Consider the following 22,254-nt stretch of genomic DNA (forward strand, 5'->3'; position numbering starts at 1 on the left):
TTCTATATTTACATCATTTTCCCAATGTTGTTTGGGTCTGTACATTACCTCATTTTTTCCTTTGTTTTGTAATTTCATATACATATTTGTAATACATTTTTTAACTATCAAAGTATCCATAGTTATATATTCAAAGCAACTAACTTCAGGCAACCTTAAATCAGTTCCCAGCTTTTCTTTTAAATATGTTTTAATATTGATAATATGAAAATATTGAGCCATATAATATTCCATATTTATCTTTTAGCTGTTCAAATGTCAGTAAGGTATTGTCCAGAAAGCAGTCTTTTATTCTTGTAATTTATTTTCTTGTCCATTCCTTAAAAAATAGATTATTCATTGTAAAAGGAATTAATTGATTTTGTTTTACCAACATATTTGGTGTTTGGTAGTTGATCGTCTTTCATTCTTGATGTATTCTACTCCATATTTTTAATATATAGTGCAATATTGGTAATTTATTATGTTGCACTAGTTTCTCATTCCACTTAGAGAGTAAATGTTCCGAAACATTTTCCTCTAGTTTATATAGTTCTATCCTAAGCCAAGCCGGTCTTTCTCCTACCGGATAAAAATTTGACAAGAATCGTAATTGGGCTGCCCTATAGTAATTTTTAAAATTAATACTGCAATCCCCTTCTTTATATGACAATGATACCTGATCCAAAGTTATTCTTGGTTTCTCATCTTTTCATAAGAATTTTCTTATTAATTTATTCAATTTTTAAAAAAATTCCCCAGTTAAGGGAATAGGCAATGTTTGAAATAAGTATTGTAATCATGGAAATATGTTCATTTTAATGCAGTTTACCCTCCCTATTAGAGTTATCGGTAAATCCTTCCATTTCTCTAAATCCTCTTGTATTTTTTTCATTAATTATATAATAATTTAAATTATTATCTATTCTGATACCTAAATAATGTAGTGTCTGTAACTGCCATTTAAAAGAAGATTCCTTTTTACATTGTGTATAATCAGTTGTGTTAATTGGCATCACTTCACTTTTATCCGTGTGAACTTTATATTCTGATAGCGCCCCATATTCTTTCAATTTGGTAATATACAACCTCCTTATTGATTTTTTTGGAATGTGTTAAATATACAATAATATCATCTGCAAATAAACCAATTTTAAATTTTTTGGGAAATAATTTATTAACATTTGAACAGTTGAAGTACAAATATGGAATAACTCATGGTACAATGTTTGCACATCATCAACTGAAAGTTTACTTAAAGGATAAATTGGGAAACAGACTGAGATTACCAGAAGGAAGCAGCTTTGAATATGTGATTTCAGACACAATGATAATTAAAAGATTTATAACCAACATGTGCATTAAGCTGCAAGATAAGGAAAATGAAAAAAACTATAAACCTAAGCAGAAGTGGGAAAAGGATCTAAACATAAAGATAAAAAATGAAGTATGGGAAAAGTTATGTTCTGGAACTATGAAGAATACAATAAACACAAGGTTACGCATGATACAGTAGAATTGGCTACACAGGGTACATATCACTCCTCAAAAATTAAAAATATGGGATTCAACATTATCGGATCGATGTTTTCACTGTAAGAAGGAAATGGGAACAACATTACATGTTACTTGGGCATGTATGAAAGTAAATATGTTTTGGGAAGAACTAAATCAGGTACTAAATAAAATTACAAAAAAATAACATACCAAAAAAACCAGAGATATTTCTTTTAAGTAACATAAGAAATAGAGAATTTAGGCCTCAAATTGGATAAAGTGCAAAAAACATTCATTATGATAGCCTTAGCGATAGCAAGAAAATGTATAATGTCAACTTGGAAAATGGAAGACAGCATGAGAATACAGCAAGGGTACATGGAAATGAATAAATGTATTCCATTGGAAAAAATAACATCTAATTTAAAAAATAAAGTCACAATGTTTGAACAAATTTGGGAACCATACATGGAACATATCAGAGAGAGCTTGCCTACGACCTCCATCCCCTAAAATGAAAATGATAAGACGACAAAACGACTAGATTCAGTGTGAAATAAATAGATGACACATTTTTCTTGTTTATTTGTGTGAAGATATTGTTTTATGGTTTTATTGTATATGTTGAATATTTATGGGTTTTGGAGGGGGGTGGGTAGAGGGGAGGGAAGGAAAGGGGGGAAAAAAGGGAGAAAAGACCACGTATTTGTACATATTTTGGTTGATATGGTTCATAGTGTGAAAAATAAAAAAATTTAAAAATACAGTCATTTCCATTTCCACGCTTTTCCCTCTCTCTTCTACTTCAATTTGTTTTTTCATATCAATTATTACATTTTTCATGCATTGAATTTTTGCATCTGCTTCCAGTACACAGTCTCTGTTAACTTTAATCTCTGACATCAATGTTTCCATCATTATTCTCATCTGGTCATCAAAGTACTTTATATCTACCATTTGTGTTTGGCTTTTTCCTTTCATTATCTTCTGCATCTTTCTTCCAAAGCTTCTATCTCTTGTTCCATTTCTTCACTTGATATTGAGCCTGCTTCCACAGCCGTTTCTTCTGTGTTCATTTCTATTATGCTTGTAGCGGCTCGCTGCTGGCGTCTGCACTTTTCCATGCCTTGATTGAAATGCATTCCGTGCATGCATGAGGAGTCGCGCATGCACATTGGCATCCCTTTCCCCGACTCCGCCATCCACCGCTGGAGCCCGTGACGCTGCCCCGATGCTGCTCACCTACCAGCCTCGCAGGTTGGGCTGCCTTCTTTAGGAGAGCTACCAGATCTGGAGCACATGTCAGGCCTTCCTTTTTGTCTTCTGACACTTTATTGATCGTTGCTGGTTTCTCCTTCTTTGGTGCCATCTTCAGACTTTTCTTTCAATGTTAAACTAATGATTTTTAAGCTTTGTGACTCACAGCTTTGTTTTTCTACCACTTTTTTAAAAAAACATTTCTCTGGAGAGGGCTGGGTCCACTGGACCAGTCGCTACTCCATCACGGGACCACTTCCCAAACCAAAATCTTTGATAAATGCTTTAATCAGAATCAATTAAAACCAATGGTTAAATACAGTGATTTACGAGATCATGGATGAAGAATATGATGAGTTTACAGAAGTTTATTGTTTAAAGTCTGACCTTTTTCCTATTCCAGCTGCCTGCTCTTCAAAGAAAATGATCTGTGACAGAGGTAGCGCAATGCAGCAATCCTACATTAACACCAAAAGAAGAAATAATTTAGTGGCTAAACTTCATCAACTTTGCAATTTAAATATTCCAGAATGCAGGTAACCACTTATCATCACCAATAAAATCATAAGGATACTGGAAATACTCCAAAAAAAAATTGGATAGCAGATCAAATCCAAATTTTTAAAAAAGTAACTAATCTTGCCCCTGTTCTGAAACACTCTCCCACCCTGCAAATAACCATTCCAGTATTTTCTGCTTTTATTTCACATTTCCAGCATTTTGAACTTTTTGATTCAATATTAAAAAATGAAACAAAGCTGAAAATAATTTAATGTATTCCAACATGACAGAAATAAATTGATATAACAGGACTATTATTAAAAATTAATCAGATTTGTTAATGTGATTTTATTATTTATAAAAGACTATTTGCTTCATTTGGGGCACACAAGAGACTGCAAATGCTAGAATCTGGAGCAAAACAATCCGCCAGAGAAATTCAAGTTTAGTCCAGAACCCTTCATTGTCTTGTTACAGCAGTCATTTTCAAACTGCCCCCTAAACTTACATTAGACCCAATTGAAATATTTGGCTTGAGAAAAACTGTCATTGCCCCATTTCCTTTGCAGTTATGAAACTGTGCACATAACAAGTCAATTAGGTACGATTAAAACAGTGGTTTTCAAACTTTTTCTTTCCATTCACAAACCACCTTAAGCAAATCCTTTACTAATCACAGAGCACTTATGGCATAGGGATTGCTTAAGTTAGAATGTGAGTGGGGGGGGGGGGGGGGGAAGCGGGGGAGGTGGGAACCATTTTGAGAACCACTGTGTTAGAAGGTTCCAGCCTAAAATACTGACTTTTCTTTTTCTCCCACTGATGCTGCTCCACCCACTGATTTCCTCTAGCAGATCGTTTTTTTTTACATCCGTTTCATTTGTTTTGCTTAATATATTTATAACATCTCCACATTAATGTAGAAAAATTTTCCAGAGGCACTTCAATGAAGCATTATCAACTGGTTTTTACATTTAATTTTAGACCATCCTCAAACCAGCAAGGTATGACAGTGCAACGCTCTAAAACAGCTCTTCCTACTGACTGTGCATCTTTTCCATGTTGTTGGAGCTCATGAATTTAGCATCTTGCCATAACAAGAAAAGGATGGACAATGAATACTGTACACAATTGTTTCAGCCAAGGCCCAAATAAACCAAGTTTCTCCAGTATGTAATAACTGGCTACCTTATCTGACAAAACCTGCATTCATTAAAATGATCATTCTCTGCACTAGACACAAATATTAAAAAAACATACTTGGTGATAATTAAATTTTAAACAGTTTCACTAGGTCCTCAGTCAACTAACTCGTCACAAGTAATGATGTTCAGCTGATTTATTCATGTCTGTCAATCAGAGAGCAACAGGATCACAATTTTTGGTTTGAGTAATTGTTCTGTACAAGGGTTATAAATCTTGTAGCTCATAGCATGAATAGTACATTCAAGATTCCTTTAATGTCATGGAAAGATGGTGTTCCCATTAGTGTCGCCCAGCGACCCTGACAGTGAGAGAGAAAGGGAAGCAAAAGAGAGTCACTGAGTGTCTGTGGATCTGCCTCCAGCGCTCCTGCAGCCTCTGCATACACAAAGACTCCTGTTTGATTCATCGGTAACCTGAGCTCTAAATCCAAAGCTCTGACATGTTCAGAAAGCCTTCAGTGCCCAGGCCTTGTTGCCATCAGCACCTTTCTCGAATCCCAGCTATTAAGTGACCGTTCCCTTCTATTTTATAACCAATGAGGTCAACAACACAGACAAACCAAATACAGTCAAATTTTGACAACATTGCAAACCCTCTCAACTGGATGGTACTGCCCTCTCCTGGTTCCAGACATGAAAACTGAAAGAGCTGTAATGCTTAATTTTCCTGCTACCCCAACATCTGGAGTTTTATCAAATATCACTAACCCTTGATATGAACTGAGAAACAAAAATTGGCTAGAGATTCCCTTGAGCTGGTTCTTTTATAAACCCCTGGCTGATTGTGTATCAGAGATCCACTTTGCACCCCAATCCATACATCCTCTAATTCTTTTACCATTACAAAAATGTTTCATATGTAAACTGACAACATCTGGCTCTTCTTCAGTGCTTCTCTTGATTGCTCCATTCTAATTACAATGTTTGTCTAACATCCAGGCCTGGGGAGCAGAAATTTCCTCTAATAATGGGAAAATTAATATACTGCTATTAATCCTCTCCAGGGATTCTAACCCAAGCCACTGCCTCCACCCCTCTCCAAATCAAATGCTGAACTGGATTGCTTGCATGCTTGCCATGCTATCTGACTTTGAAAGAAGCCTCTGAATATAAACTCATCACCAACTATAAAATCACCCATGTCTCTGCTCAGTTTACATTCAGCAATGCAAATATCACCTTGAAGTTTGACTTTTCTAACATTTTAAAAAGCTTAAAACTATAGAACACACACAGGGCCCTTCTAGTCTGTGCCAAACCATTTTCCTGCCTAATCCCACTGACCTATACCCAGTTCATAGCCCTCCATACCTCTCCCATCCATGTACAATTCCAAATTCTTCTTAAAACTCGTTCCACACTTCCATCATAATACATCCATAACTCTGCTATTTTTTTCTTTTAACTCACACAAAGTCCTGGTCACTTTTAATCTAAAGTGTTTGCAATTAGCTACTTAGTAAGTTCAGGAATCTTAACAAAATACTCATTCGTTTTTCTAAATCCAATAATGGTGTCTCTCCTTCACCCAACTTGGCAATCTCTTCCAATGTTGCAGCCATTGAAATATCTGTTGTTCATCAATCCTGGCCTCTTGAATATCTGATTTTAATTGCCCTATGCAACCCCTGTGGAATTCCCTGGTTTTAAATCTAACTTTCTTGACCAAGATATGATCACTGGTTTGAATAGATCCTAATATTGCTGTATGATAATTTTCAACAATTCAAGCTCCTGTATAGCACCTCACCTTTGATGCAGTATTAAAACCATATTAATAACAATTTATTTTTGATGCATAAGCATTTAAGAAATTAAACATTTTTAATTTAAAATAAATCTTTACATGATACTACTAAAATTTCTTTCAAGAAACTTACAGATTTTTTGTGGTCTCTCCAAAGTAATCTGTGTGTGCTAAGCATAAGAGTTCCCAAGTCAAATTTTGTCTGCAAAAGAGAAATTATATTGAATTAAATTTGTATCAGCTGGTGTATTTTTCCAGAACATTTGGATTATAGTCAGGCATTATTTATAATACGAGAGAAAGGTTTCTCCGACTCAATATTATTAGGGACAAAGGCAACCTCACAATGTACTTAAAGGTCCAATTCCAGTGTTAAGACAGTTCTGAGTAGGGTGCCATCTTTATATTTAAAAAGTCACAAGGGTACACAATTAAGTATTCCAGAGGAGGTTTTTAAGACTATATGCTTCGACTCTTCAAATGATGAACATATGTCACTTTGAAAACAAAGTTTAATCCAAATGCATGAGGTTGAAAGCTCCTTAGGTATTGCAGGGTACAATTTCAGTGTTCAAAGTGATATATAAACAGTTCAACGTTGTTGTTATACATTTATTAAAATAGTTATTTTAATTGAAACGAATATCTTCAGCATCTCACTACAGCAGTCCACTGTCACTGCAGGATTCAAGGCAGCCACCATCATCCCTGTGCCCAAGGAAGCGACAGTAACCGGACTGAACAACTACCGCCCAGTGTTTATGACATCTACAATCATGAATTGCCTTGAGCGGCCGGTGATGGAACTCATCAAAGAGCACCTTCCAGTGATATTGGACTCAATCCAGTTTGCCTACCATCCAAATCTGTCCACAGATGATACAATAGCCTTGACCCTTCACTCCATCCTGACCCGACTGGAGAACGATGCCTGCTCACTAACTTCAGCTCAGTGTCCAACGCAATCACACCCCTGAGGTAAGTGGATAAACCATCCTCACTGGGACTCAACACCCCTCTCGGCAACTGGATCCTGAACTTCTTGAGGAAAAGCCCACAGTCTGTCTGGGCTGACAACAAAACCTCAAGTCCTGTCACGATGAGCATTGGCATGCCTCAGCAAGTGTGCTTACTTACGACTACATTGTCAGATTCATTCCAACAGATGATACAACAGTAGTTGGCGTCATCAGCAAAAATGATGAGTCGCATTTCAGAGAGGAGGTTGAAAGACTTGTAAAATGGTACAAGAATAATAACCAAGTCTCAACATGGACAGGACAAAGGATATGATTGTGGACTTCAGGAGGATGAAGGTCATCCAATCTCCACTACACATCAATAGTTCTCTCATGGCAAGAGTGGAGAGCACAAAGATCTGTGGTGTTCATACAAGGACAACTTATTCTGTACTCACAGCACCTCTTCATTAGTCAGGAAGGGCAGCAACACCTACACATCCAAAGGAGAGGATGCTGAGTAGGGCAAAGCTGCTAGCTCCTAGCTTGATACCCTTTAACAGGAGCACAAGGAGTGTTCTTTCTGGGTGCATCATTGGTAGCTGCAAAGCATCAGACCAGAAGTCTGTTCAGAGGATCATTAAAAGAGCAGAGAGGATCACTGGGGTCTCCCTTTCCTTTAGACAACACTAACTGGGAGTTCTGTCCAGCACAAAGTATCTCGAACAGGAGCATCAAAATCAGGACTGCCAGGCTGGAGAATAGCTTCCTTCCTCCAGCTGTGAGATGATGAACAGTATCCTGTAACCTGGAAATCGGCCCTAAATATTTATAGAAACATTTATTTTGATTATTTCTGTGATCTTTATGTACTGTGCATTGTGTGGTTTTGTGCTTGCACCATTGTCTGGAGAGATACTGTGATAAACTTGAATTTGGGATAATGTTGCAAACAAAATATTTGTTAGTAGGCCGCCATTGCTCCATGGCGCCACCTGGTGGTTCAAAGAGTGAGCTAAAATTCGTGCGGAAAACCCAGGCATGAAGCTGACAGTACTCAAAGGAGAGAATGGCAGGACACAAAGTTTAAGTACAACACTTTCAAAGGGCAAGAAGCAGATTACATTTCACAAGTTTTCAAACAAAAGCCAGGGCTGGTGAGAAAAGCAAAATAATATCAAAAATGAAAGTTTTTCAGGGGACTTTTCCTTCTACCACATGAAGGGTTTCAGTCTTGTGAAGATATGCAACATCACACCACTGCTTTACATAAACACATATTATTGTAGCGGCTACTTCGGTAGAGCTACTAAAGCAATACACATACACCAGGTTAGTCAACGCAAGACTGTTTTATTTGGACTTTACAGGCTTCTTTTATATACCTCACGTCCGAGGCTCCACGGGACAGGGTGGGACATCATTATAAGCTTGCTGCTGATCCACAGGACCGGCAGGTTTAAGTTAAGCACAGTGGGGGTCCCGCGCCTTCTGGCAGGAGACTCCGCAAACTAACGTGCCGTTATTCGGCACGCTGCACTGCACGCGTGCGATCCATTAAATGGGTGAGTACCCAGCTGTCTGTCTTATGGTCCCATGCACCCACCAAAGAACCACACCGGTGATAGTTCCCACTTGGCTCGCTACACGGCTGCTACATTATTATTTTTAATGCTGGGGGAATTGACTGTCCTATTCAAATGACACAAATGGTTTACAATCAGTGGCAATACAGCACCCAATACAAGCAAGAGAATGGGCATACAAGAATGGGACAGCAAGGGAGGTTATGTCCACCTTCAGCTATGCAGGCCCCAGGCAGCTGGTCCACAGAGATAACCCAATCTGGCAGGTTTTCACCCTATCAGGCTGTGGGCCGCAGAAGCCAACAGCAAAAAGACAAAAGTAAAACACAAAAGTCTGCAGACACCGTGGTTGAGTAAAAACAAAACGCTGGAGAAACACAGTTGGTCAAAGAAAGATAAAGATACATAACCAACGTTTTGGGATTGAGCACTTCATCGAGGAATTAAAAAATGTCAGCAGGTGCCCAAACAAAATGGTAGGTGGAGGAGCACGGTCCCAAAGGCAGGAGGTAATAGGTGAATAAGGGAAGGAGGGCACACCAGCAAGCAGGGGGATGTGGGATAGCTCTGTGAATGGAGAGGGAAGAGGGTGGAGAGCTGGAGGAAAGATGGCAAGGGAAAGGGAAGGGGAAAGAATGGAGAATTGGCTTGCAGAAACCACAGAAGTCTGCGTTAATGCCATCCAGATGGAAAAATCAAATGCTGCCCCCCCCCCCTCCAATACCTTGGAGTAAAAGACAAAATCTTTGAAAGGGATGGCAGTTTCATCCATAAACATAACTAGAGCAAAGCATAGGTGGCCCATTTGGAAGACAACAGCAAATAATTTTAAAAACAGAAAATGTTGGAAATCTGAAATAAAAACATAAAATGATGAAAACACTCTGTGAATCAGGGACCATCTGAGAAAGAGAGTCAAAACAAACTGCTGGAGGAATTTAGCAGATCAAGTAGTATTTGTAGATCGAAAATTTGGTTCCCCCCCCCCCCCCCCACTGTGATGTGAAACACGGAAGTATGCAGACCCTGTGATTGTAGTAAAAACACACAGTAAATGCTGGAGGAGCTCAGCCAGTCTCACAGCGTCCATGGGAGGTAAAGATGCCTGTCTGCTTTTTGCGTTGAAGGGCTCAGGCCTGAAATGAACAGTAATATCTCTTTACCTCCTATTTGTTGTGTATTTAGTAATACACAAGGACTCCGAGACTTGAAGCTTCTTTCATGGCTCAAAACAAGTTAAAGATGGTTTACTCCCCCTCCTCATCCTGAATGCTTGTGACGGAGGTGGAGAAACTGAGAGAATGGAATGAAATCCGTACAGGGGACAGGGTGTGAAGATGTGTAGTTGAGGTAGCTGCGGGAGCTTGTTGGGTTTGTAGATGTCTGTTGAGAGTTTGTCTCTCGAGATGGAGACAGAGAGAGTGAGGAAAGGGAGGGTGTTGCTAGAGAGGGACCGTAAATATGAAGTCAGGGTGGAAGTTGGCTGCAGTGATTAAGTCAACGAGTGTTAGAGACGGACCAAGTGAATTTGAGCCCACTGTGACACTCGTGTTACTGAGCATGTGTTTTAAAGGTAGGAAGAAAAAGGGAGGCGTACATTAGATATAAGAAGCATGGAGTTAAGGAGATGTTTGAAAGATACATTGAATGTAAGAGGAATCTTAAGAGAGGAATTAGGAAAGCTAAAAGAAGGTACGAGAAAACTATGGCAAGCAGGGTGAAAACTAATCCAAAAGAGTTCTACAAATATGTTAATGGTAAGAGGAAAGCTAGAGACAAAATTGGTCCCTTAGAAAATCAGAGCGGAAAACTGTGTGTGGAGCCTAGAGAAATGGGGGAGATATTGAACAGTTTCTTTTCTTCGGTATTCACTAAGGAGAAGGATATTGGGAGATGTGAGATAAAAAAAGCAAATTGGGTAAATATGGGGAATATAGAGATTACAAAAGGTGTAGTTTTAAGGCTTTTGAAGAATATAAAGGTGGATAAGTCTCCGGGACCAGACGGGATCTTCCCCAGGACATTGAGAGAAGTGAAGGAGGAAATAGCAGAGGCTCTGGCGGTAATTTTCCAAATGTCATTAGATATGGGGATAGTGCCGGAGGATTGGCGCATTGCGCATGTGGTTCTGTTATTTAAAAAGGGTTCAAGGAGGAAGCCTGGCAACTATCGGCCTGTAAGTTTGACGTCTGTGGTAGGTAAATTAATGGAGAAAATTCTTAGAGATAGTACTTATAAACATCTGGATAGACAGGGTCTGATCAGGAGCACTCAACATGGATTTGTGGGAGGAAGGTCATGTTTGACCAATCTGATTGAATTTTTTGAAGAGGTGACTAGGAATGTGGATGAGGGTAGCGCAGTGGATGTTGTCTATATGGACTTCAGTAAGGCCTTCGATAAGGTACCACATGGACGGTTAGTTAGGAAGGTGCAGTCTTTAGGTATAAATTTTAAGCTAGTCAAATGGATTGAACATTGGCTGAAAGGGAGAGGCCAAAGGGTGGTAGTGGATAATTGTCTGTCAGGTTAGAGGCCGGTGACCAGTGATGTGCCTCAAGGATCTGTATTGGGCCCATTGTTGTTTGTTATATACATTAATGATCTAGATGATGGGGTGGTGAATTGGATTAGTAAATATGCAGATGAAACTAAGATAGGTGGAATAGTGGATAATGAAGAAGGTTTTCAAGGATTGCAGAGGGATTTGGGCTGCTTAGAAAAGTGGGCTGAAAAATGGCAGATGGAATTCAATGCTGATAAGTGTGAGGTGCTTCATTTTGGTAAGAAGAATCAGAATAGGACATACGTGGTAAATGGGAGACCATTGAGGAATACAGAAGAGCAGAAAGATTTAGGAGTAACGGTACATCGTTCCCTGAAGGTAGAAACTCACATGAATAGGGTGGTGAAGAAGGCTTTTAGTATGCTGGCCTTTATCAATCATTGCATGGAATATAGGAGTTGGGAGGTAATGTTGAGATTGTATAAGACGTTGGTGCGGCCTAATTTGGAGTTCTGTGTGCAGTTCTGGTCGCCTAATTATAGGAAGGATATAAATAGAGTGGAGAGAGTGCAGAGAAGGTTTACCAGAATGTTGCCTGAGTTTAAGCATCTGGTATGGGGAGAGATTGGACAGATTGGGTCTTTATTCTTTGGAGCGTAGAAGGTTGAGAGGGGATTTGATAGAAGTATTTAAGATTATGAAAGGGATAGACAGAGTGGATGTGGATAGACTATTTCCGTTAAGAGGAGGAAAGATTAAAACAAGAGGACATGAGTTAAGAATTAAGGGGTAGAGGTTTAGAGGTAACATGAGGGGGAACTTCTTTACTCAGAGAGTGGTAGCTGTGTGGAATGATCTTCCGGGAGAAATAGTGGCGGCGGAGTCAATTGTATTATTTAAGAAAAGGTTGGACAGGTATATGGATGAGAAGAAGATGGAGGGTTATGGGCATTGTGCAGGGAGGTGGGACTAGAAAGGGGTGTTTGGTTCGGTGCGGACTAGAAGGGCCTAATGGCCTGTTTCCGTGCTGTAATTGTTATGTAACGATTCCATTCTTGAAATGTAATACTACATTGAGAATGTAATAACACGAAAGTCTTTAACTTTGTCCACCATAAGGCAGACAGAGTCGTCACTTTGTCCAGTGCCCTCACAGAACCCAAGGTGGTCTCCCTTCCAAGTACTGACCAGTCCTTAGACTGCTTAGCTTTACACTTCACTGTTCTTAAGGCTTTTATGAAAATAAATGTTAAAGGACAGCTTGGGACGAGAGAGAATAGTTTAGTAGTATTGGAAATGTTTATGACTTTTGGCTGTAATCTGATGATAGCCATGTCCTTTCTAAACATTCCTTCAGATTAAAACATCTTGACTGTTCACAGGCATTAATAACGTTGTCTTTATTACAGTCTCCTTAATAGGTAGAAAAAAGTAGATTTAATCAAATATGTTGAGGTTAATATTTTAAGAATTGAAATCTGAAGCCAAGACCAGGCCCAATTCCGCGTGGGGCCTGGTTCCCTCGGAACGACTGGGCCCAGACAACACCGCCCCACTCGTCTGACCTTTTCGTCACCATCGTACAGTCGGATTCCGCGCTGCTGGATCACCAGGGTCTCGTTCATCTCCAGCAAGCCATTCGCCCACACGAATCGGTCCATCACTGAAAGGCACCCGGCCGGAACCGTCCAGGCCCCGCTCACTTCCGGCACGAGCGACGCCCGCGACACCACCACCTGCTGGGCAGCAGCGGTACGGTCAGTCAGAAATCCATGGGGAGGATTGGTCAGTCCGTCCAGGCTCCGCTCACTTCCGGCACCAGCGACGCCCGCGACACCACCACCTGCTGGGCAGCAGCGGTACGGTCAGTCAGAAATCCATGGGGAGGAATGGTCAGTCCGTCCAGGCCCCGCTCACTTCCGGCACGAGCGACGCCCGCGTCACCACCACCTGCTGGGCAGCAGCGGTACGGTCAGTCAGAAATCCATGGGGAGGATTGGTCAGTCCGTCCAGGCCCCGCTCACTTCCGGCACGAGCGACGCCCGCGACACCACCACCTGCTGGGCAGCAGCGGTACGGTCAGTCAGAAATCCATGGGGAGGATTGGTCAGTCCGTCCAGGCCCCGCTCACTTCCGGCACGAGCGACGCCCGCGACACCACCACCTGCTGGGCAGCAGCGGTACGGTCAGTCAGAAATCCATGGGGAGGATTGGTCAGTCCGTCCAGGCCCCGCTCACTTCCGGCACGAGCGACGCCCGCGACACCACCACCTGCTGGGCAGCAGCGGTACGGTCAGTCAGAAATCCATGGGGAGGATTGGTCAGTCCGTCCAGGCCCCGCTCACTTCCGGCACGAGCGACGCCCGCGACACCACCACCTGCTGGGCAGCAGCGGTACGGTCAGTCAGAAATCCATGGGGAGGATTGGTCAGTCCGTCCAGGCCCCGCTCACTTCCGGCACGAGCGACGCCCGCGACACCACCACCTGCTGGGCAGCAGCGGTACGGTCAGTCAGAAATCCATGGGGAGGATTGGTCAGTCCGTCCAGGCCCCGCTCACTTCCGGCACGAGCGACGCCCGCGACACCACCACCTGCTGGGCAGCAGCGGTACGGTCAGTCAGAAATCCATGGGGAGGATTGGTCAGTCCGTCCAGGCCCCGCTCACTTCCGGCACGAGCGACGCCCGCGACACCACCACCTGCTGGGCAGCAGCGGTACGGTCAGTCAGAAATCCATGGGGAGGATTGGTCAGTCCGTCCAGGCTCCGCTCACTTCCGGCACCAGCGACGCCCGCGACACCACCACCTGCTGGGCAGCAGCGGTACGGTCAGTCAGAAATCCATGGGGAGGAATGGTCAGTCCGTCCAGGCCCCGCTCACTTCCGGCACGAGCGACGCCCGCGTCACCACCACCTGCTGGGCAGCAGCGGTACGGTCAGTCAGAAATCCATGGGGAGGATTGGTCAGTCCGTCCAGGCCCCGCTCACTTCCGGCACGAGCGACGCCCGCGACACCACCACCTGCTGGGCAGCAGCGGTACGGTCAGTCAGAAATCCATGGGGAGGATTGGTCAGTCCGTCCAGGCCCCGCTCACTTCCGGCACGAGCGACGCCCGCGACACCACCACCTGCTGGGCAGCAGCGGTACGGTCAGTCAGAAATCCATGGGGAGGATTGGTCAGTCCGTCCAGGCCCCGCTCACTTCCGGCACGAGCGACGCCCGCGACACCACCACCTGCTGGGCAGCAGCGGTACGGTCAGTCAGAAATCCATGGGGAGGATTGGTCAGTCCGTCCAGGCCCCGCTCACTTCCGGCACGAGCGACGCCCGCGACACCACCACCTGCTGGGCAGCAGCGGTACGGTCAGTCAGAAATCCATGGGGAGGATTGGTCAGTCCGTCCAGGCCCCGCTCACTTCCGGCACGAGCGACGCCCGCGACACCACCACCTGCTGGGCAGCAGCGGTACGGTCAGTCAGAAATCCATGGGGAGGATTGGTCAGTCCGTCCAGGCCCCGCTCACTTCCGGCACGAGCGACGCCCGCGACACCACCACCTGCTGGGCAGCAGCGGTACGGTCAGTCAGAAATCCATGGGGAGGATTGGTCAGTCCGTCCAGGCCCCGCTCACTTCCGGCACGAGCGACGCCCGCGACACCACCACCTGCTGGGCAGCAGCGGTACGGTCAGTCAGAAATCCATGGGGAGGATTGGTCAGTCCGTCCAGGCCCCGCTCACTTCCGGCACGAGCGACGCCCGCGACACCACCACTTGCTGGGCAGCAGCGGTACGGTCAGTCAGAAATCCATGGGGAGGATTGGTCAGTCCGTCCAGGCCCCGCTCACTTCCGGCACGAGCGACGCCCGCGACACCACCACCTGCTGGGCAGCAGCGGTACGGTCAGTCAGAAATCCATGGGGAGGATTGGTCAGTCCGTCCAGGCCCCGCTCACTTCCGGCACGAGCGACGCCCGCGACACCACCACCTGCTGGGCAGCAGCGGCACCGTCTCCCGGTGGAACAGAACTGGCTGCGAGCAGGTCAGACAGAAATCCATGGGGAGGAATGGTCAGTCAACATGGTTGCTCCAGCAAGATGATCATGACCACCTCTCCCCAAATCTCTCTCTCCCTCTTCCGATAGAAGCTTTCTTACGCTGCCTGAGAATTTTTACCAATTTTTTGGCTTTAACACGGGTTTTGCAATGCAATTAGCGCAGAGAAATTAAATGGATAATGGGAAGCTGAGACTGATTTATGGAAATGGTGCACATGAACCAGCGAGTTGAATTATTTTCCTTTAGTTTCTAAATCAGAAACAAACCGCAGATGCTGAAAATCTGAAATAAAATCAGCAGGTCAGACTGCATCTGTGGAAAGTGAAAGAATCGACATTTCAGTTGGTTCAGATCATACAAACCTCCCTCCTCTCTATCGACTGCATCCACAGTTTTTGCTACTCAGGAAGACCTGCCAACATATCCCACCTCAGACACTCTCCATTCTCCAAATGGGGAAATCGTGCATCAGGCTCCTGAGTGAACCTGACATCGGTGCTCTCGAGCAACTCTTGCTGTACACCAAAGGACTTTTCTCATTGTATAAGCACTATGGTCTTGCCCCAGTACTTTGTCCAGCTGTATGAATATAGAGTTAGCTTGCTACTCTGCTCATTGTACCAAATACAATGTGACAGTAAACTTGAAAACTGTGGAAAAAAAGTGATGAACAAATTTGGGAAATACGGAAGTCTTCAGACACTGTAATTGGCAATTCCATGTAAAACTAGAAACAGTCAGATACTTGCCAGCTACGGCAAGGCTGGCAAGCCATTACATCTTCTCCAAAACTTCGACAGGTGGCCCATGGAGAGCATTTTGTCTGGTTGCATCACTGTCTGATATGAAGGTGCTAACACTCAGGACTAAAAAAAACTCCAGAAGGTTGTTAACTTGGCCTACGACATCACAGGCAACTGTCTCCATTCAGTCGAGGACATCGACAAGAGGTGGCATCTGAAGCTTCTTTCCTCGAATACCCTCACGACCCAGGCCATCCCCTCTTCTCACTGCTACCACCAGGAAGGAAGTACAGGAGCCGTAAGGCAAATACCCAACAACACAAAAATAGCTTCTTCCCCTCTGCCATCAGTTTTCTGAAAGGACAATTAACCACAGACAGGACTTCACTTTTCTCTTCTTTTGCACAAATTTATTGATGTTTATAAAAATGTAATTTATAGCAATTTTGCACCTGTAATGCTGCCACAAAACAATGAATTTTGTGACAGATATTCATGACAGTAAATTTTGATTATAGTAAAAATACAGAAACAGGTCTCACAGCATCCATAGGAAGTAAAGGTATATAACCGACATTTTGGGCCTGAGTCTTTCTTCAAGTTAGGAATAATTTGAAGAGCATGGTGTGGTTTTGGTGGGGGGGGGGGGGGTGTGGGTTGTTGTTTCGAACAACGTCCCTCTGATAGTGTGAGTTAAAATGGGTTTATGGGGCAATTGGTGTGTGTGAGGTATTGTGGATTGTAAGGCTATGCGATCTGCCCAGCAGGCCAGATTTGTGTGTTTAGGATAAACACAAAGCCAACATGATCTAATATCAACAACTGGGAAAAAAAACTCAGTAGGCCAGGCAGCATCTGTGAAAGGAAAAAAGATGAGGGGTCTGAGAGAAGTGATTGCTGCAAAGGTGAAGGAGGGAATGAATGGAACAAGGGCGTTTCTCTGATTGGTTGGTTATGTGGCAGGAAGACAAAGGAAGGGGAAGAGGTATCTTGTGGCTTTGTCACATTGAAAGTGGTATGTTAATATGGAGTGGAAGATGAAGACAAGGAATATCATCTCCTTTTTTAGGCAGAAGAGGGTGAATGATCAGAAGTGTGGGGAATGAAACAAACACAGTTGTTTTCAGACTCTGCTCTGTTTCTTCCGGTGAAGGTGGCAACATGGTACAGGTACACGATCCTTTATCCAGACATCTAAAATCCAGAAAGCTCCAAAATCTGGAAACTGCGAGAGGGACCAGCAGCACAAGTTGGGCGGGTGAGGGGGGACCAGCAGCGAGACTTGGGCAGTCGAGGGGTGGGGAGAGACCAGCAGTGTGAGTCGGATGGGCGGTGCGGGGGTGGGGGGGGGGGAGAGGCCGGCAGCATGAGTGGAAGGGGGTGGGGGTGGATACAGCAGCACAATTCGGGTGGGTTTAAATCTAGTTTTCTGAAATTCGGAACACACTGTCCCCCAAGGGTTCTGGATAAAGGATCATGTACCTATACTGGAGTTCCAGGATTTTAACCCAGAAAGGGCTACGGTCAGATGTTGCATAGTTTTAAGGGGAATCTATTCCCATGTACTTACTGCCTTGTCAATCCTGGTGATAGATCTCACAAGTTTGGGTGGTGCTTTTGGAGTAGCCTGGGTGAGTAACTTTGCAGTTTTGGAGAAAAGATGTGCTGGGATTGTAGATGCTTCAGAGAAGAACTACTAGAACGATACCAGGAACAAAAGGGTTAGCACATGAGAAACATTTGTCGGCTCCTGAACAGTACTCATTGGAAGTCCATGTTCCATTCTAGATGACTGGTTGTATCTCAGAATAGACACATGTCAGAATTGCACCCTAACGATATTGAATTCATGCCCTTAGCTCTCGTGTATGCATTAACTGAACTCCAATATGTGAACTCACTGCGCATGTGCCAACCGAAGACTTGTGCACAGGAATCAAGATGGTTGCATCCAGCCTACGGACCCAAGGATGCCGACTAACTGGTAAGTATGCACATTTTGGCTCTTACATGCCCTGTATCCATGTTATATACAACATGAACCATGTAAATTTTATATTTTTTCTTATTTTTTAAAAAAGCTTGCTTGTATGTGCAGATGGACACAAGTCGCATGGGTCACAAGATGGGGAGCACCTGTACAGGATGAGGGGGGGAACAACATAGAGGCATTTCGAATGCTGAAAGGCCAGGACAGAATAGATGTGGCAAGGTTGTTTCCCATGGTAGAGGAGTCTAGGACAAGAGGGGACAAATTCAGGTTAAAAGGATATCAATTTAAAACAGATGTGAAAAAAATTTCTTTAGTCAGAGTCGTAAGTCTGTGGAAAGTTGCCACTGGCAGCTGTGGAAGGAAGGTTGTTGGGTTTATTTAAGACAAAGATTGAGAGGCACCCAACCCCAACCAACCAATTTTCCCTTGCAACCGTGTCTGCCTGTCCCGCATCGGACTTGTCAGCCACAAACGAGCCTGCAGCTGACGTGGACATTACCCCTCCATAAATCTTCATCCACGAAGCCAAGCCAAAGAAGTAAGAAGCATCAAGAGTTACAGGGAGAAGGCAGGGGAGTGGGACCAGTGGGGGAATGGATCAGCTCATGATAGAATGGCAGAGCAGACTCAACGGGTCGATAGGCTTACTTCTGCTCCTATATCTTGTGATCCTGTGAAGACTGCAACTGCTGTGTACTGGTGAGGAGGACATGAACCTTTAAGCTTGTTGTTAGGACACCAAACGAAGCTTTACTGTGAAAATTAAAAACAAAACAGCATTTGCTGGAAATCTGGTGAAAACAGAAAATGCCTGAAACACTGTAAATCTCATTTTAGATTTATTGTCTGATTATATGCACATCACATACAACCCTGAGATTCTTTTTCCTGTGGGCAAAGTAGAATTACTAATTATTGGTAATGCAAAAAAAAATGTATGCAACATACACATGTAAACCAAACTGACTGTGCAATACTGAGAGGGGAAAAAAACACAATAAAGTGCAAAAGAGTCTTTAAATGAGTCCCTGATTGAGTTAATTGTTCAGGAGTCTGATGGTGGAGGGGTAGCAGCTATTCCTAAATCTGGTGGTGCAAGACTTGTGGCATCTATACCTCTTTCCTGATGGCAGCAGCAAAAACAGAGCATGTGCTGGGTGGCGTGGATCCTGGATGATTGCTGCTGCCCTCTGACACCAGCGTTCCCCATAGATTTCCTGCGTTATGTCCACTACCTTTTGCAGGGTTTTATGCTTGGGGATATTGTCCTCCCATACCAGATCATGATGCAGCTGGTCGGCATATTTTCCACCACACACCTGTAGAAATTTGCCAGGGTTTTTGATATCATACCAAACCTCCACAAACTACTGAGGAAGTAGAGGTGTCGATGTGCTTTCTTCATGTCAGTAGTATGTTAGGTCCCGAAAAGGTCCTCTGAGATAGTGACTCCCAAGAACTTAATTTATTCATCCTCTCTACTTCTGATCCCCCAACGATCACTAAATTGTACATATCTCGTTTTCTCTTCCTGAAATTAACAATCAGCTTCTTGGTGACATTGAATGTGAGATTACTGTTGGTGCATCTTTCGGCCAAGTTTTCAGTCCTTTTATACAACCCACTACCATGGAATCGTCAGAGAATTTGTAAATAGTGTTGTAGTGAGCCACATAGTCATTGGTGTAATTGTAAAGTGAGTAGAACAGGGGGCTAAGAATGCAGTCCTGTGGTGATCTGGTACAGGTGGAGATGTTCTTACCAATCTACTTGTGGTCTGTATCCAGTGGTGTATCTAAGGTATGGCAGGTATGGCACATGCCCAGGGTGCCACTTGAAGGGGCACACCACTGAGCAATTTCTCAGACAAGCCATCTTTGGATAGTGAAAAAATACATTTCTTCAGCTGTGCCCCCAATGGTCTCCTTCACTGCCCCGGGCCCCCTATGGTTCCCACACCTCCTTGATGACTGGAAGTGGCGCATGGAAGGAGGCACAATTGCCGTAAACAGAGGCCTGATTGTCTAGACGGAGAACAATTACCAACCCGACCAGCACTGCCAACCACTGGCCAGTGCTGCCACCCCCCCACCACCCCAGCCAGTGCAATCCCCCACCCCGACATAAAAAGAACACACACCTTTCTTCTCTTTTTTTTATAATTTTTTATTTTTCACATTGTGAACCATATCAACCAAAATACATACAAACTTTTTCCTCTTAAATATACACAGTGACATTTTCTCCCCTTTCCCCCCCCCCCCAAAAACCAATAAACATTCAACATGTACAATACAATAAAACCATTAAACAATGTCATCACACAATGAAAAATAAACAAGAAAAATGTGTCATCTACTTTTACACACTGGATCAAGTCATTTTGTCTTCTTATCATTTTAGGGGGTGGAGGTCCGAGGCAAGCCCTCTCTGTTATGTTCCATGTACAGTTCTCAAATTTGTTCAAATAATGTGACTTTAATTTTTAAATTATATGTTATTTTTTCCAATGGAATACATTTATTCATTTCCATGTACTCTCAGGCTCTCTTCGATTTCCAAGTTGACATTATACATTTTTCTTTGCTACAGCTAAGGCTATTATAATAAATCTTTTTTGCGCTTCATCCAGTTTGAGGCCTAATTACTTACTTCTTATATTACTTAGAAGAAAGATCTCTGGATTTTTTGGTATGTTGTTTTTTGTGATTTTATTTTAATATCTGATTTAGAATTTCCCAAAACTTGTTCACTTTCTCACATGCCCAAATTGCATGTACTGTTGCTCCCATTTCCTTCTTACAGCAAAAACATCTATCTGATAATGTTGGATCCCATTTTTAAAAACTTTTTGGGCGTGATATATAACCTGTGTAACCAATTATACTATATCATGCGTAACCTTGTGTTTATTATATTCTTCATAGTTCCAGAACATAACTTTTCCCATGTTTCATTTTTTATCTTTATTTTAAATCCTTTTCCCACTTTTGTTTGGGTCTATAACTTATTTCATCATTTTCCTTATCTTGCAGCTTGACGTACATGTTCATTATAAATCTTTTAATTATCATTGTGTCTGTAATCACATATTCAAAGCTGCTTCCTTCCGGTAATCTCAGTCTGTTTCCCAATTTATCCTTTAAGTAAACTTTCAGTTGATGATATGCAAACATTGTACCATGAATTATTCCATATTTGTACTTCAATTGTTCAAATGTTGATAAATTATTTCCCAAAAAATAATTTTCTATTCTTTTAATTCCTTTTCTCTCCCATTCTCTAAGGGAAAGGTTATCTATCGTAAAAGGGATTAGCTGATTTTGCGTCAATAATAATTTTGGTATTTGGTAATTTGTTTTTTTCCTTTCTAAATGAATCTTCTTCCATATATTGAGTAAATGATCCAATACTGGTGAGCTTTTATATTGTACCGGCTTTTCATCCCACTTATAAAGTATATGTTCCGGTACCTTCTCCCCTATTTTATCTAGCTCTATCTTAGTCCAATCTGGTTTTTCCCTTGTCTGATAAAAATCTGATAAATATCTTAATTGTGCTGCTCTCTAATAATTTTTAAAGTTTAGTAACTGCAAACCACCTTGGTTGTACCTCGGTTAATTTATCTAAGCTACCCTCGGTTTCCCCCACTTTCCACAAAAAATTCCTTATTATTCTCTTTAGTTCATTAAAGAATTTCTCTGTTAAGGGAATTGGTAATGATTAAAATAAGTATTGTATCCTTGGAAAGACATTCATTTTAATGAAATTTACCCTCCCTATCAATGTTAGCGGTAATTCTTTCCAATGTTCTAAGTCTTCTGGAATTTCTTTATTAGTGGCTGATAATTTGTACAAGTGGCTTCAATTGTTATCTAACCTGATCTCTAGGTATCAGATTGCTTGTGTTTTGCCATTTAAATGGTGATTCTTTTTTAAATTCTGTATAATCCACATTAATCATTGACATCATTTCACTTTTATTTGCATTGATCTTGTACCCCGATATTTCTTATGTAGTTCTTTTATTGATATCTCTGGTTCTGTTAGGTATACTATGTCATCTGCAAAGAAACTGATTTTATACTCCTTTATTTTTATCCCTTTTATTTTATTTTCTGTTCTTATCAGTTCTGCCAATGGTTCTATTGTGAAAGCGAACACTGAGGGAGATAATGGACATTCCTGCCTAGTTGACCTACTTAATTTAAAGTGACAAAATATATA

At 42.5% G+C, this 22,254-nt stretch overlaps 3 protein-coding genes across 4 annotated transcripts in view; 2 read left to right on the plus strand and 1 right to left on the minus strand.

The window, feature by feature from the left end:
* Positions 1 to 14,017, minus strand: part of vps36 (vacuolar protein sorting 36 homolog) — a 68,118-nt gene extending 54,101 nt beyond the window's left edge. Inside the window, exons 1-3 of one of the 2 annotated variants that reach the window (XM_069891748.1) lie at positions 12,803 to 14,017; positions 6,320 to 6,388; positions 3,121 to 3,191 (exon numbers count right to left, since the gene is read on the minus strand). In XM_069891748.1, the coding sequence (XP_069747849.1) occupies positions 3,121 to 3,191; positions 6,320 to 6,388; positions 12,803 to 12,898 (236 nt within the window). In that variant the 5' untranslated portion in view covers positions 12,899 to 14,017. The remainder of the gene's footprint in view (positions 1 to 3,120; positions 3,192 to 6,319; positions 6,389 to 12,802) is intronic. The other variant, XM_069891749.1, reaches the window with a different exon arrangement.
* Positions 14,018 to 14,155: 138 nt separating this feature from the next.
* Positions 14,156 to 18,006, plus strand: LOC138739514 (uncharacterized). Its single transcript, XM_069891750.1, has 2 exons — positions 14,156 to 15,236; positions 17,894 to 18,006. The coding sequence occupies exons 1-2, from the start codon at positions 14,187 to 14,189 to the stop codon at positions 17,909 to 17,911; spliced, it is 1,068 nt and encodes a 355-aa protein (XP_069747851.1). The 5' UTR covers positions 14,156 to 14,186; the 3' UTR covers positions 17,912 to 18,006.
* The window catches only part of LOC138739512 (cytoskeleton-associated protein 2-like), a 22,975-nt gene continuing 18,668 nt past the window's right edge, over positions 17,948 to 22,254 (plus strand). The window contains exon 1 of the mRNA XM_069891747.1: positions 17,948 to 18,018. Within this exon, the coding sequence (XP_069747848.1) occupies positions 18,005 to 18,018 (14 nt within the window). The 5' untranslated portion in view covers positions 17,948 to 18,004. The remainder of the gene's footprint in view (positions 18,019 to 22,254) is intronic.

The sequence above is a fragment of the Narcine bancroftii genome, chromosome 7 (assembly GCF_036971445.1).
Source record: "Narcine bancroftii isolate sNarBan1 chromosome 7, sNarBan1.hap1, whole genome shotgun sequence".
Lineage (NCBI taxonomy): Eukaryota > Metazoa > Chordata > Chondrichthyes > Torpediniformes > Narcinidae > Narcine > Narcine bancroftii.

Excerpts from the sequence above, each read along its gene's own strand:
- LOC138739514 (XM_069891750.1), top strand. The coding sequence starts at position 14,187 with ATGGGGAGGATTGGTCAGTCCGTCCAGGCCCCGCTCACTTCCGGCACG.